The sequence below is a fragment of the Orycteropus afer genome, unplaced genomic scaffold (genome assembly GCF_000298275.1).
Source record: "Orycteropus afer afer isolate SDZICR_OR568_19922 unplaced genomic scaffold, OryAfe1.0 scaffold00049, whole genome shotgun sequence".
Taxonomy (NCBI): Eukaryota; Metazoa; Chordata; class Mammalia; order Tubulidentata; family Orycteropodidae; genus Orycteropus; species Orycteropus afer.
This window is the reverse complement of record NW_006921636.1, coordinates 12,149,817-12,165,371: the sequence shown is the minus strand read 5'-3', so window position 1 is coordinate 12,165,371 and position 15,555 is coordinate 12,149,817. Positions and strand designations below refer to the sequence as shown.

The window sequence follows — 15,555 nt, the reverse complement described above, 5'->3', positions numbered from 1 at the left end:
GTCCCACTCAAATGTTTTAACTGCAGCTTACTCTGAAGTTTTGTCCCATGTTTTTAAAAAGCGACTCCCTTTTCAAGTGGCCCTTTTCTTGGTACTATTTTCAGCTAGCTAGGCCATCCTGGTTTACAGGTGGCCCCCCATTGGTGGCAGCTAGGGCCAGGGCTAGCGTCAGAGTCTTGGCCACAGCCAGGGTGGTTAGCCAGCACATGCTCCCCTTTTCCACTGCAGGCTGTGATGGACATGAACGGGAAAGAGGTGAGTGGGCGGCAGCTCTACGTGGGCCGGGCCCAGAAGCGGGTGGAGCGGCACAGTGAACTGAAGCGCAAGTTTGAGCAGATGAAGCAGGAACGGCTGAACCGGTACCAGGTGGGATCGGGCCTCCTGGTGGTAGCTGCGTCTAGGTGAAGGTGTCTGTGGGAAGCAGTCCCATTTCTGGGAACTTGGCTCAGGACAGGGATTAGATGAGCAATGGGATATTCTTTACTCTCTTGTAACAGTGGAGAAACCGGACAGTAACCAGCTGCCCAACTGCAAGGGGTTCGTCGGGGTCGGTTGCTTTTGCCTTTCAGTTGGAATTATCTTTTGTGCAGTACCATTTAGCATTCCTAGTCCATGCTTACTAAAGACCAGTTGCTACCTGCAGTTGTGGACAAGTGAAGCACCCTGCTGTTAAGCGGAGTCAACTCTGACTCACAGAGTAGAGTAGAACTTCCCCATAGGTCTTCCTCGTTGGTACTCTTCATGAGAGCGGATGACCAGGTCTTTTCTCCACAGAGCTACTGGTGGATTTGAACTGCTGGAGTTTCAGTTAGTGGCCGAGCACATAACCGTTGCACTACCAACACTCTTTGAAAGCACCCTACATGTTTTATTTTTTTCAAACGTTTTATCGTGTTTTAGGTGAAAGTTTATACACAACGAATTAGTTTCCTGTTCAGTGACTCACACACCACTTGTTCTGTGACACCGGTTGCCACCCCTGTAACGTGTTAGTGCTCTATTGGTTTCCATCCTGCCTTCCCTGTGAACTCCCAGTTTCCCTTCCCCTCTTTGCTTCTCGTCTTTGCTTTTGGGCAGATGGTGCCCGTTTGGTCTCATAGACAGACAGGCAGAGACCTCATGGTATTAACTATTTTATAGGCCACTCTGTTATTTGGCTGAAAGGTGACCTCTGGGAGTGGCTTCAGTTCCAGGTTAAGAGGATGTTTTAGGGTGATAGTCTTAGGGGTTCCTCTAGTTTCTTTTCAGTCCAGTAGTTTGTTGTTATGTGCTGTCGAGTCATCTCCGACTCAAAGCAACCTTGTGTACAACAGAACGAAACACTGCCCAGTCCTGTGCCAGCCTCACAATCCCTGCTATACCTGGGCCTGTTGCTGCAGCCACCATGTCGGTCCATCTTGTTGAGGGCCTTCGCCTCTTTCATTGACCGTCCACTTTACCAAGCATGACATCCTGCTCTAGGCAGTAAGCCTTGTCTTTTTTTTTTTTTTGGTAATGAATTTGAGTTTTGTTCTATATTTCTCCCATCCTAGCCAGGACCGTCTAGCATGTCCCTTGTCAAAGCAGTTGGTAGCGATACCCAAGCACCATCCCATTCTTTTGGGCTCAGGCTAGAGAGGCTGTGGTTCATGTGGGCCATCAGTCCTGTAAAACCAAAACCAAACTCACTGCCATCGAGTCAGTTCCAATTCATAGCGACCCTATATGACAGTGTAATTGCCCCATAGGGTTTCCAAGGTTGTAAATCTTTACAGAAGCAGACTGCCCATCTTTCTCCCGCAGAGCAGCTGGTGGGTTTGAACTACTTACTGATCCTTTGGTTAGCAGCTGAATGCTTTAACTACTGTGCCATCAGAATTCCTTAGTCCTGTAAAGCACTCGACTTATATCTAAATGCCTCTAGGGGAGGTCCGACTCCCAGTTGAGAATAAGCAAGCCAAAAGCTTTCATCCAAAAGTCAGACTGTAGTGCAGCTGTTTAGTTAAAATACCTTAAATTAAAATATTGTAGATGACCGATGTACAACCTTCTGTTGGGAAATGAGCTCCTTCAAAATATTTGATAAAAGTTCCCTTCGAGGAGAGATGGGTGTGATGTGTGTGCCCTGTTTGTATATAGCAGATGGAGTCCCTGGGTGGTGAGGTTAACACACTCAGCCGCTAACTGAAGGGTTGGAGGTTTAAGTACACTCGGGTACCTCAGAAGAAAGGTCTGGTGATCTTCTTACAAGAAAAATCAGCTGCTAGAAACCCTGTGGAGTGCGGTTCTTCTCTGAGGCACATGAGGTCACTATGAGTCAGAGTCAACTCTATGGAGACCAGTAAATAGATCAGGTATCAGTGGTTCTTAGTGGGGTGAGGGGAGATCCTGCACCTCAGGAGACATTTGGTGATGTCTGGAATTTGGAGTTGCTGTGTTAGGTAGGGTGCTGCTCCTGGCATTGATGAGGTGGAGGCCGTGGATGCTGGTGAACATCCTACACACACAGGGCAGCCCCACAGCTGATAGTTACCTGGCCCAAACTGTTGGTAGTGCTGAGGTTGAGAAGCCCTTGTGGACACTTACACCTTGATTTGCACACACAACGTGTTCAGGATGTCTGTAGGCTGACTTCCAGAAGACACGATGTGATCTGTGTACATTCACACGCTTCTGTGCATGGGAGGCCTGGAAGGAGAAAAGGGTCCTGGAGGCTATGCCAGGCAGTGGCTGGGAGCAAGGACTTGACTTCACGCTGCCTGGGTTAGCCTTGTGTCTGCCAGTTGAGGGCCTTGTCATCCTGGACAATTCGCTTAACCTGTTTCTATTTCAATTTTCTTGTCTTAGGGATTAAAGTTGTTGTGAGGATTAAACATTTCCAGGTAGAAGGCTTACAGTGATCCTGGCACCGAGTATGAGTAACATGCAAAGTGCCTGAGGTTACTCGGCTGGCAGGCCGTGGAGTGGCAGCTCTGGTCTGGAGCCCGGGCTCTTAGTTACTGCCCTGTTCAGCCACCGTGAGACTTGGCCCAGGCCAGCCAGGAGCTCTGCCTGGTGCTGTTCCATGTTGACTATCTGGGGGACTAGATTCAGGCTCAGTTTCATGCCTCTGCCTGGCTGGGGGACCTCAGGTTTCCCTCTGAGAGCAGAGGCTTGTGGTGAGGCTAGGATGGGCCCAAGTGTCTGAAAACTTCTGGGGGATTTAGGGATTGTAGGAGCAGCAGGTTCCAGGCCATGGGATGTGTGGGCACCTTGGGAGACTGAGAGCAGGTGGCTTGGCTGCAGGGCTTCTGGTGCCCTTCACACATACATCACCCCCGTTTTTCCTAAGGCAGTCTGGGCTTGGAGGGAGAGGGGCCTATGTAGTGGTACCCTTTCCTTCCAGGGCGTGAACCTGTATGTGAAGAACCTGGATGATTCCATTGATGACGAGAAACTGAGGAAAGAGTTCTCGCCCTACGGAGTGATTACCAGTGCAAAGGTGAGGCCCGGGGCACCTGCAGGGAGATAGCCTTCCCTTTGTCACTGCCACCCTCCCACTACCACATGCCCAGGGGCTTCCAGATTCTGGTGCCAAGCTGCCCCACTGGGGCTATGTCTGAGCCACCTGGAGCTTAGTCTGCCTGCATCCTTGTATGAAGCTCTGTTCTAGGCTGGAAGGCGAGGGGGTGGGAATATAGTCCCAGTCACATAGCTGGATTTATTAGGGCTCACTGTAACCTTGGTTCATGGAGCAAGCATTTATTGAGCACCTACTGTATGCCAGACTCCAGAAATTCAGATCTCAGTATTTCCATTGACTTTTGTTGTGTGGCCTTGGTCAGCAACAGTCCCTACTGGAAATCGAGACTTGGGCTTTATATAATCATTCATTTTCCCCTGTTTATTGAGCACCTACTGTGTGCCCAGCCAGCCATGTTAGGCACCTGAGATGTGACTGACTGGCTGTTATAATAGTAGTTCTGTAACATTGGGCAGGTGTCTTAACTTCTGAGCCTTCTGTATAAAATGTAGGGGCTGAGCTGGATGGTCCTCAACCTTAGCTGCTCTGTAGAGTCCCCTGGAAGCTCTTCAATACAGATGCCTGGGCCAGACACATTGAATGTAGATTTCTGGGGGTAGGTCCTGTCATTTTATTTTCAAAAGCGCCCCAGTGATTTTTAGATGATCTAGTGTTCCTGCATTCCATACTTGGGCTCCTGCTGTTTTACAGGCCCTGTGGGAGGTAGAAGGGACAAATCAGTGTGGTCTTTGCCCTTGAGTAGCTTGTAGTGTGGTGGTGAAGTTGGACCTGTTGCTAACTCACATGTATTATAAGGTAGAAGGTATGAGTACTGGAGGCACGGCTGCCCGGGGCTCAGTGGAACAGGAGGGAGGGCTTCTTGGAAGAAGGGGTGGCGGCAGCAGCATTTGATGTGGCTGTGACTGTAGCGAGAAGCTGGGGACCTGTGCACAATTGTGTTGGGATAGTTGGGATCTTTGGAAAGTGTCTAAAGTTCTTTCTTGCCTGTTTGATACAAATTTAAACGTCCCTCAGGAGCCTGGTGTCTGGGGGAGGTTATAACATTTTTGAGGGTTGGCCTTTTGGATAATGTGACAGAATGCTCTAGGATGTGTAAATTAAGCATAAGTCAATTTAATTACCTATTTTAAAAAGCTGTGGCTTTACCCAAATAGTTGGGGTGGGAGGGAGCGGTAGGCCTTCTTGTACTCGGTGTAATACTGCAGTTGAAAATGGATTTTAAAGTTAATCAGAGCTGGATCTAAATCCCAGCCCTGCATGAAACTAGCCATAGAACCTGAGGCAAGTGCCGTTGTCTTTCAGATCCTGTCTGTCGTTGAGTGGTGTTAGGTCAGTTTTGATTCTGGCCCACAGAGACCCTATAAACCAAGGAATAAACCAAACTCACTGCCGTCAAGTCGTTCCGACTCATAGCAACCCTCCTTGGGCTTCTGAGGCTGTATCTCTACGGAAGTCAATTGCCCAATCTTCCTTCCAAGGAGTGGCTGGTGGCTTTGAACCGCCAGCCTTCTGGTTAGCAGTCAGGTGCCTTAGGCACTACGCCACCAAAGCTCCCATAGCAGGGTAAAACTGCCCATTGGGTCTCTAAGCAGTAATATTTATGGGAGCAGATTGCCAGGTCTTTTCTCCTGCAGAGCAGCTGGCGGGTTCAAAGTGCTGACCTTTTGGTTAGCAGTGAAATTCCTTATGCATTGCACCACTAAAGCTCCTTCACAAAATCAATAGGATTATAAAAAAAAAAATAATAATTATATTGAAGTCCAATTATAGAAATACTAAAACGGCCGCAGTTTGTGTTTCTTTGTTAATGCATTAAGCAGTTTCTAGCAAAGTAGCAATTAACATAAGCGATATTTTGAGATCTGTTAATGCTATGATATTCTGAGATCTCATACTCCTACATTTTTATTGCCCACATCCAAAATTGAAACTTGAGTTAGAGGTTAATGAAAATAAAGGTGTGCTTTAATCTCCGTCTAAGTTCACAGATCCCCTGGACCCCATAAGTATCTCCCTACCCACAGACCCCAGGTTATGATCCCTATACTAGTGGGTAGCAAAGTCCAGTTTGAAAATCATTGATTGAGAGCATGGCCTCATAGACATTTTACATGTCAGCTCTAGTCCTTGCAGATAAGAGGTACCAGTACTCTGGCCCTAGAAAAGACTATGAACCCTAAGTGTGTGGATTGGGTCTTGGAACAGAAAGAGGGCATTAGTGGAAAAACTGGTGAAATCCAAATAAAGTCTGGAGTTAATAGCTTTGTAGTTAATAGTGTCATAATTGTGCTGTGCCAGCATTAACGTCGCGGCAAATGTACCATGTTAACATTAGGGGATGCGGGGTGAAAGATGGATGGCTGCTCTGTGCTAGCTTGGCAACTTTTCAGTCCCTCTGAAATTATTCCAAAAATTTAAAGGCTATTTTAAAAGAAGAGGTTAAAACCTCTTCCCCAAATGCCTAAAGAACTTGGCTCAGTGCTTCGGAAGGCAATATAGGCTTACCAGGAAGTAGTGTTGGGATTGGAGCCCTGGTGGTGTGATGGTTAAGCATTTGGCTGTTAACTGAAAGGTCAGTGGTTCTGTGGGAGAAAAGACCCTGGTGATCTGCTCCTGTAAATGTTGTTGTTGTTATGTGCCGTCGAGTCGGACCTAACTCATAGCGACCCCTCCTTGGGTTTCTGAGGCGGTATCACTAGAGAAGTAGATTGCCCAACCTTCCTTCCGAGGAGTGGCTGGTGGGTTTGAATCACCAGCCTTCTGGTTAGCAGTCAAGTGCCCTAGGCACTATGCTACCAGCGCTCCCCCCAATAAAGATTACAATTTAGGAAACTACCGGGCAGTTATATACTCTGTCCCTTAGGGTTGCTATGAGCTGGGATAGACTCAGTAGCATATAACAACTTGGCTGGTGTGTGACTCATTGGCTGGGTGACAGGCTGAGTTATCCAGTGCCACCGTAACAGAAATACCACGAATGAGTGGCTTTAACATTTATTTTCTAAGTTTGGGATGCTAGATGTCCTAGTTCAGGGCGCCACCTGTAGGGAAGGGCTCTGTTTTGGTCAGCTCTAGGGGGTCCTTGTCTCTTCAGTTTGTCTCCTGGTTCCTTGGAGATCTGTCTCCCTGAGGCTCGGTATCTGTCTCCGCCACCCCACCCCGGCTCTGGAGGAAGGTCCTTGTCCCTGGAGACTTTCCCCTCTCTCCTTCCTGTTGTTGTTGTTACGTGCCGTCGAGTCAGCCCCGACTCATAGCGACCCCTCCTTGGGTTTCCGAGGCAGTATCACTACGGAAGTAGGATTGCCCAACCTTCCTTCTGAGGAGTGGCTAGTGGGTTTGAACCGCCAGCCTTCTGGTTAGCAGTCAAGTGCCACTCTCCTTCCTAGCTTGCTCATTTAATCCCTTTTATACCTCAAAAGATTGATTCAAGTACCCTACAGTACTTCTGCCTCATTAACATGACAAAGACAAACCATTCCCAGATGGGATTATAAACACGCATGAAACCAGACCAAACTCACTCCTGTCCAGTGGATTCCGACTCACAGTGACCCCATTTGGGTTTCCGAGGTGTTAAATTTTTACAGAAGTAGATTGTTCTTCTGCGAAGCGGATGGCAGGTTTGAACTGCCAACCTTCTGGTTAGCAGTCAAATACCTTAGGCGCTACGCTGCCTAGAGGTTAGGATTTACAACATACTTTTAGGGGACACAGTTCAGTCCCTTCCCCCAGAGAACTTAGCCAAGTGACCACCTCTCAGGTACCTCTCACTTTCCTCCTCTGCGAGTGGGAGTGGCCATGCCTCCTCCTCGGTGCTTGGGCATGTGAAGTGAGAAGGCCCAGAAAAGAAAGGAGCTGGCACGCAGTATGCCTCAGTAAATGGTGGGGTTGGCGGTGCATCTCCCAGGTTCCTTGTGGGCCTTTGTGGTGTTGGGGTCTGCCCCAGGGGAGGAGGGGAGCACTGTCCCAGTAGTCTCCCTTCTCCACCCCCCAGCAGCCCTTGTCTTTCTTGCTTTTAGGTGATGACAGAGGGTGGCCACAGCAAGGGGTTTGGCTTTGTGTGTTTTTCCTCTCCAGAAGAGGCGACAAAGGCCGTGACAGAGATGAATGGGCGCATCATCGGCACCAAGCCACTGTATGTGGCGCTGGCCCAGCGCAAAGAAGAGCGGAGGGCTATCTTGTCCAACCAGTACATGCAGCGCCTCTCCACCATGCGGGCCCTTAGCAGCCCCCTCCTGGGCTCCTTCCAGCAGCCCACCAGCTACTTCCTGCCCGCTGTGCCCCAGGTCTGCCTGCCCATAAACTCCCACCACACTCCCTCCCTGGCAGCCAGGTAGAGCAGGAAGCCTAGAGCTTCACAGCCAAAAGTAGGTCGCCAGCGTGCTTCTCCCAGTTACTTCCTAGGCAGGCGGGGTTAACCTCCTATGTCTTAGCTGTCCCCTCTGTAAAATGGGGTCATAGTGTTGTTGTCAAACACCATTTCCCAGTCTGAGAGCTTTCTGAGTGTTAGGCTGAGAAAGGCTTCCCCACAAGCACATAGAGGGCAGTGGCAGTTAAGTGACAGATTTCTCACTTTCCATGTGGGAGACTTGCGCACCTCGTGTTATTTACGAGTTGATCCCCCGTCTCTGTCAGTCTGGAAGCTCTGCTGAAACCTGTTCAGTGTCACAGCAACACACAAGCTTCCACTGACAGGTGGGGGCTGTGCTCGAGATGCGTTGGCTGGGAATCGAACCCGGGTCTCCCGCACAGAAGGCAAAAATTCTACCACTAAACCACCACTGCCCCGTTATGTACATTTCCACACAAAAAAGTTGCTGTTGAGTGGACTTTGACTCGTGACAACCCCAGGTATGTTGTGGTAGGACTGTGCTCCCTCCATAGGGTTTTCTGGAATTACATGGCCAGGCCTTTGTTCTGCCAGCCCTGTTACCCCTTACTCCATCCCAATATGCCAATACGTGTTATGACTCCAAAACAGGGATCAAGTGTGTAGCACTTCCCCAGCTTAGAGGGTCACTTTTAGTGGGATGCTTGTTACCATCTCTCTTGATGGTTAATGCTCTGAGGAGCCTGGTTTGGGAAGGGAATTCACATAACCTAGTAGAAGTAGGATGCCAGACAGTTAAAGGTGACTAGGATGGGCACAGGAGCTCTGGTGGCATAGTGCCTGAGGCACTTGACTGCTAACCAGAAGGCTGGCGGCTCAAACCCACCGGCCACTCCTCAGAAGGAAGGTTGGGCAATCTACTTCCCTAGTGATACTGCCTCAGAAACCCAAGGAGGGGTCGCTGTGAGTCAGATCCAACTTGACGGCACGTAACAACAGGATGGGCACAGTCCCCCCTGTCTCAGCAGTTGCCTCAGCTGGCACAAGTGGGAGTAAGAGGGTCACTTCTACAATGTGTCCAGTCAGTGGCTCTGATGAAATCTGAGACCTTGCCCTGAATGGTTCACAGCTAATGGCCCTTCTGAGATGGGAAGAAGGACATTTAGTCTCAGCTTGGTGGGTCTTACCAATCAGGCCCCTGGAGGAGTTCTGCTGTGCTGTCCACAAGGTGGGGGGGGGCAGTTCCCTGTGCCCTGCAGCAGGCGCCCTCACGGTGGGGGGGGGCAGTTCCCTGTGCCCTGCAGCAGGCGCCCTCACGGTGGGGGGGGGCAGTTCCCTGTGCCCTGCAGCAGGCGCCCTCACCAGGTCCTCTTCTCGCACACAGCCTCCAGCCCGGGCTGCGTACTATGGCTCTGGCCCTGTGGCCCCCATCCGGCCTGCCCCAAGGTGGACAGCCCAGCCACCTAGACCGTCGTGTGAGTGACCAGCCCCTTTCACCCTCTATACGTGGGTGTGGGCCCCGTGGGGCAGTGTGTAACGTAATGGTTCAGAACACAGACTTGGGGGTCAAGCCTGGCTCTGCCACTTACTAGAGTATGAATCTGGGCAGATCACTTCACTCTGTTTCCCCTTCTGAGAGATGGGCCTGAAGGAGGCGTGCATAAAGTACCAAGCATAGTGCAAGGCCTACAGAAGACACGTTGGGTAGCTGTTAGCATGAGCTGTAGCCCGAGGCTTGTCTGATCTGTGACTGAAATTCCTCCTCACTGCCCTCAAGTTGGTTCCGACTCAGCAATCCCCTGTGGGGCTGTAAATCTTTATGGAAGTGGATCACCCCATCTTCCTTCTGTGGAGCAGCTAGTGGGTTTGAACCTCTGACCTGGTTAGCAGCTGGATGCCTTATCCACTACGCTACCAGAGTTCCTTGAAAATTCTTCCACTGCTGAGAAAATGAAATGCCTCTGGCCCTATCTCCAGTGAACGGCCCTTTTCTATGAGTGCGCAGTTCGTGCTGACTTGGCACTCTCTTGGAAAAGTAGGGTGTGTAATCATGGGGCCATGCACCTTGGGGCTCTGGGTAGACAGGAGTTGGCTCTGTAGTATCAGCTTTCCATATCCCCATCCCTGGAGTGCCAGGTCTGCCTGAGGCGGCGAATTTGCCTCATCCTTCTGCTGTGAACTTTCTAGTTCTGCCCCTGTCCCCTTCCACACTGCGGAACCCTCAGGGAGCAGAGTGTCACTGGTGGTCCTGCCCTAGCCTTACAGTCTCTGTACTTTCCCCTCCACAAGCTGCCTACGCTCCAGCTGCCTCAATGGTTCGGCCCCCAGCCACACCTCGGCGCCCCATGGCTCACCTCAGTGGTATCGGGCAGACCTCCACCCAGGTGCCGCACTCGGTGCTCCACACCCAAAGAGTGGGTGAGTGTGGGCAGGGCCAAGAAGGATGGGGCGTGAGGAGGTCCCTGCTGGGGTTAGTGCTGGAGGGGTATCGGACGGAATTGGCCCCATGGTGCCCTTGTTACATGCCCTATCTGGAGGCCACATAATAAGTAGTTAGCGGCAGACCCGTTTGTGGGAGCTAACTTACTCTGGGGTCTTGGTGATGACAATGTCTGATTGCCTGATCTTTAAAATAGACTTTAAAATCATATACCCGTTTTGTTGTGAGGATTGAGATCACACGTGCAAGGGCTTCTCATGGGACCTGAACCTTGGGAAATACTGCAGTGCCTGTGAACAAGGGTGTAGCTTTTGGCTGTAAGGCAAAAACACCCATTTCTTCATTCAGCACGTCTGTGTACCAGTCTTGTGCTCAGCGCTGGGGATTCTGTGTGACCAAGCCAAACACGGTTGTCAGTTGCTGCCATTGGTCACTGCCAGGTCCTAACACGTCTCATTTCTTACAGCCAACATTGGTACCCAGACCACAGGGCCTGGCGGGACCGAAAGCTCTACGTCAGGCCGGTCCCTCCTGCCGTACAAATACTCCTCAGCCGCACACAACGTTCCCCGGGTAAGCTCACTGGGTGAGGCCAATCGGCTGTCCTTTCAGCTTGTGCCCGGGGGGTGGAGGCTGCCTCGGAACCGAGGTGCTAACCCTCCCTGGGTCTTGGTTTTCTTTTTTTTTTTTCCTCTTGGCTTGTTGATGTTTTTTTTCTTAATGTGCACAATCAATAAGAAACCACCCAAACTAACAGAAGGGGAAAGAGGCCAGATCACATTTCCTTTCCTAAGTACTGTTTGCTTTGCCTGGGCTACTACCAAAAATAATCTGGGTTTTCTTACCATTTTTGTGTTAAAGCAGCAAGGAAAGGTATCCTATGAATCCACTAAGTGATGAAGGGATGTGATTAATCCACAGACGGAGAGCTGGAAATACCCACTGCAATGAAATAAAAGGCTGGGATATTTTGTCAGATACCCTCCAGCCCCCAAAGGTCTCGAGTTCAGCATTACCATATCCTGTCTAGAATCTCCATGTATAGACTTCAGACTCTCACAATACTAGCGGCAAGAAGTAGTCTTTTTTTTTTTTTTTGCAGCAGTATACACGACCAAGTATACATGTGTTCATTTGATAACATTGGTTACACACTTCACAGTTCCACTGTCTCTGCTCACTGTTCCCTTGCTATTAACTTAGACGATCTGCCCGTTAAAGTACACATCTGTGCTTTAGATCAACAGTTGTCAGCTTCACCTCAGATAATTATTTTTAAGAGCCAGTGCTCAAGACACTGATTGTTGAGCTAAAACTGCTGTTTAACAATCGCTTCATTGTGTAGTTTTAGTTCAAGGTTTAAAGATTATTTTCAGGCATTAGATTTGGGGGTTTTCCCAGTCTGGATAGATCCAGTAAGTCTGGTTACAAGAAGTAGTCTTTAAACAGCAAAACCCTTTTGTAGTTACCAAGATGTGCAGGGGTCACAAGTATACAAGGGATATGGCTGTGAAGCTACTTGATTAAAAAAAAAATGCTTGATTTGGCACTAAGTGAGTATAGTAACGAGTGTAGCTTTCACTTGGTAATATTCATAGCACCACAACCAACTTGTAAATTAGAACTTCACTTTGTCTTCTACTTCACCAGGCCTTTCTTAGGGACTCTCTACCCAACCCACTCTTTAGACCTTATTCCTTGTCCCCTCCTCCAGGGAGTCTTCCTGGAAACCTTGTGTTCACTTGGCAGGGTAAGTGCTTCAAGGCCTTGCCTGTCTGCGGTGGTTGAGGGCTGTGTCCCTGGCCCCATGTTCAGGTCTTGGAGCAACCTGTGCACAGACAAGAGCCCCTGACCGCGTCCATGCTGGCTGCAGCCCTGCCGCACGAACAGAAGCAGATGATTGGTGAGTCGCTGGTGTTCTCAGGAGCAGCAAGAGCAGGGCTGGGAGGTGGATGATCTGGTGGGAAACTCCCAGGGTGAGGCCAGGAGGCTCTGAGACTGTGGTCCAGCCTTGTTGCCAACCAACCTGCTGGGTGACCTTGCACAAGCCTCCTCTACCTACTAGGCCCTTGTGGTCCTTTTTTCTTTAATTTAAAAAATACATACATACAATACCATGTTTGCCACTGTAACATTCTTCAGGTGTACAATTTTGTGACCTCAATTACTAATGTTGTGTGAACATCACCGATACCTGTTGCCACATTTTCCCTCACTGTATACAGAAACTCAGTGCTTCCTAAATAGGACTTCCCCCTTTCCCTGTCTTCTTGCCTTAAAACATTGGCCTGACCAGTGTACCCAAGGTTTCTTCCAGCTGTAGTGGGACTTATTTTGGGAGAGATTCCAGAGGTGGGGAGATTAGGGGCCAGGAGAAGTGAGGGTGTGGTCTTGGGTTTCTGTTGGGAAATGGCCCACGAGGGGTATGTATTGCAGCTTCAGGCACCTCCCTTGAACAGGAGGAAGCTGTTACCAAATCTCATTCATCTCCCAGTGCCCAGTGTAGGGAGGTGGGAAGTGTGTGTGTTGGGTGAGTAAACGTCATTTCTCACTGGACTCTGAACTCCTTGTTAGGCCGTCTCTGTTTAGAAGAGACCCTAGCTAAAGATGCCACTAACTCCTGAAGGAATGAGCAGGCTTGTTACTGGTTGGCGGATCCTTTTCCTCGCGGCCACTAAGCTCTCCAGACCCTTCACTAAAGGCCCCCGTTGCCACCACCCCCTTGTCTCTTCAGCTTACTCTAATTTTGCCATTTTTCTGGCCCTTACCTTGCTCCCACCAAAAAAAACTTCTAAGTGGGCTTTAATGGAGGTAGAAGGCTTTTCTCGCAGCAATCCATAAACATCTTCACTTTTCTCATGGGAAGACCCCGCTGACCCCACCTAAGGCACCGTGTCCTGGCTAGGTCCACCGTATGTTGCTGAGGTGGAGTGACCACCAGCACCAGGTCCTGCCACTAGAGATCCTTGATGGTGGAACGTGACATCATCCTGATGGAGAAAGCAACTTTACGTCTGATCCTGTGCAGATTACTTCATGTATAGTATCAAAATCAATTCTGCAAACTATCCTCTAAGGATGAGGTTTACTCTGCCCATTTCATGGTTGGAGAAGAGGCTGCCGGAAAGGTTGGGTGCCACAGCCTTTAGTACAGGTCTGGGACAGGAACCCAGGTGTTTCTCAGTGCTTCATTCTATGGTACCGCCCTGGGATGCATGAGTATCAGCCCGGGGTGTGTACAAGCCCTCGGTGGTTCTGCACAGGTGAGCGGCTCTACCCCCTTATCTATGGCATCCATGCCCAGCTGGCCGGCAAGATCACAGGCATGCTGCTCGAGATTGACAACTCGGAGCTGCTGCTCATGCTGGAGTCTCCAGAGTCCCTCCATGCCAAGGTAGGCCGGAGCCTGGACAGCAGGGAGCTCCGAGGTGGGGGCAGGAGAACTAGTCCCAGAAGTGTCTCCTACAGGAGCTAGTGGGCTGCTCAGTGAAGTTTATCTTCTTGCTAATACTGGAAGGTCTACTGGATCATGGCACCGTACAGGCCCTTAATGAAGGGTCTACTTTAGCCCATTAGCAGCTAGATGACTCCTTTTTAGCTCCAGGGTTTCAGTGTAAGGAGCTGTGTTCTGACTCAGTGTAAGGGTTCAATTTCTGCCAGCTGTACAGAAATGTGTATCTGTCTTGAGAAGGCGATGGTGAATTTCTGTCACTGGAGCTTGCAAGTCGCAGTTGGACGACAGTTTGGCAGAAGAGGCGTGGACGGAGGGGAATCCTGGCATCGAGCAGGGTGGGCTGGGGCGGGGGAGGAAGGGACAGGGCTTTCCTGGGACCCTGCTGGGCAGCTGAGCACAAAGCCCCCTCCCTGTACCGCACAGATAGAAGAGGCCGTGGCCGTGCTGCAGGCACACCAGGCCCTGGAGCAGCCCAGAGTGCACCTGCCCTGAAGCCAGGTGGGTGGGCAGCCCAGAGTGCACCTGCCATGAAGCCAGGTGGGTGGGGGGGCGTGGCAGAAGCCGCTGAGCCCAGAAGCAGCTGGAAAGATGCAGGGGTGATGTTCAACAAGCACCGTCCTGTCTCTCTGAGGCCACAAGAGGGAGTTTTGGGCAAGTGTGAGAACTGGTGATGGCACCGTGTGCTTGGAATTGGGGTGTTTATTACAGTGCAGGGGAGGGAGGTGCCCTCTTGCTAGCTGTCCTGCCTGGCCTAGGAACTGGGTTTTCTTTGGGCACTGCCGGGCTCCCTTCTGTTTGCCAGGAGGCCTGGCCTAGTCTGCAACTGAAGACCGGTGTCTACTGTACTTCTGAAATGTTTATTTTTACCCTTTGCTCCCCAGAAAATGGAATCTTTACTCCCATGGCTGCCAAGAGAACAGTGTCTCCTGCTCTTGGCTGTGAGGCATGTGACTCCCATGACTTATCTCCCACTGGGGCTATGTCTGTACTTGAGCTGTGTATGTGGACTGAAGGCTGGTCACCCTGTCAGCCTGTTAACTTTGTGTATTAAAAGTGTTGCAAAATCTGTCTCACCTCCAGGAGGCCTTGTGTCTAAAGTGTGTGTGTGTGTGTGTGTTGGGGGGTGGGGTGCAGCTGAACAGAGCAAAGGGTACATTTGACTGGCTTGGGGTGATAGCTGTAAGGAACAGAAACTCAAATGAGCTGAAGTGTAAATGAGGGTGTGTACCTACATCAGGAACTGAGTGGGACTAATACGTAAGAGCCCCAGACTACTTGACAGTGCAGTGGACGAGTAAATGAGCATCATCATACAGTGGGCTAGAACATAGCACTGAGAAAAGGAGGGAAACCCATAGGTGCACACAACCACCATTTACTCATCCACTGCACTGTCGGGTCGGTGCGCCCCAGCTCTCCAGCCTCCCCTGCCCCTGAGCAGCCAAACGACAGTGGTGAAAACACCACCCAACGGCTGGTTCTGCTGAAAAGCCATAATTGGACCAAGGCCTCCAGGCTGCTCTGCCCCACCCCACTCCCCACTTTTCCTTTTCTCCATAGACATTTCAGGCGTTCACCACTCGGGCTCCATCCCTTGTCACTTAGCTCCCTACTGCTGCTAAGCTGACCCCTCTGCAGATTTGTCTTCTCAAATGCTGAAGACTGATGTTTCAGGCTTGCTCCTGAGCACCTGTCTTTCCTTTTTTAAATTTATTTATTGTGATTTGGGTGAAGATTTACAGAGAAAATTCACTTTCCATACAGCAGTTCACATATACTTTGTCTCATGTCATTGACCACAGTTTACCACAATGCAACAGCTCCCCTCC

At 50.2% G+C, this 15,555-nt stretch overlaps 1 protein-coding gene across 1 annotated transcript in view; it reads left to right on the top strand.

Annotated features, from left to right (window-relative positions):
- Positions 1-14,218, top strand: part of PABPC1L (poly(A) binding protein cytoplasmic 1 like) — a 29,388-nt gene extending 15,170 nt beyond the window's left edge. Inside the window, exons 6-14 of the mRNA XM_042780630.1 lie at positions 229-366; positions 3,365-3,460; positions 7,522-7,788; positions 9,217-9,307; positions 10,122-10,250; positions 10,739-10,845; positions 12,088-12,175; positions 13,536-13,666; positions 14,150-14,218. Of these exons, the coding sequence (XP_042636564.1) occupies positions 229-366; positions 3,365-3,460; positions 7,522-7,788; positions 9,217-9,307; positions 10,122-10,250; positions 10,739-10,845; positions 12,088-12,175; positions 13,536-13,666; positions 14,150-14,218 (1,116 nt within the window). The remainder of the gene's footprint in view (positions 1-228; positions 367-3,364; positions 3,461-7,521; positions 7,789-9,216; positions 9,308-10,121; positions 10,251-10,738; positions 10,846-12,087; positions 12,176-13,535; positions 13,667-14,149) is intronic.
- Positions 14,219-15,555: the final 1,337 nt, after the last annotated feature.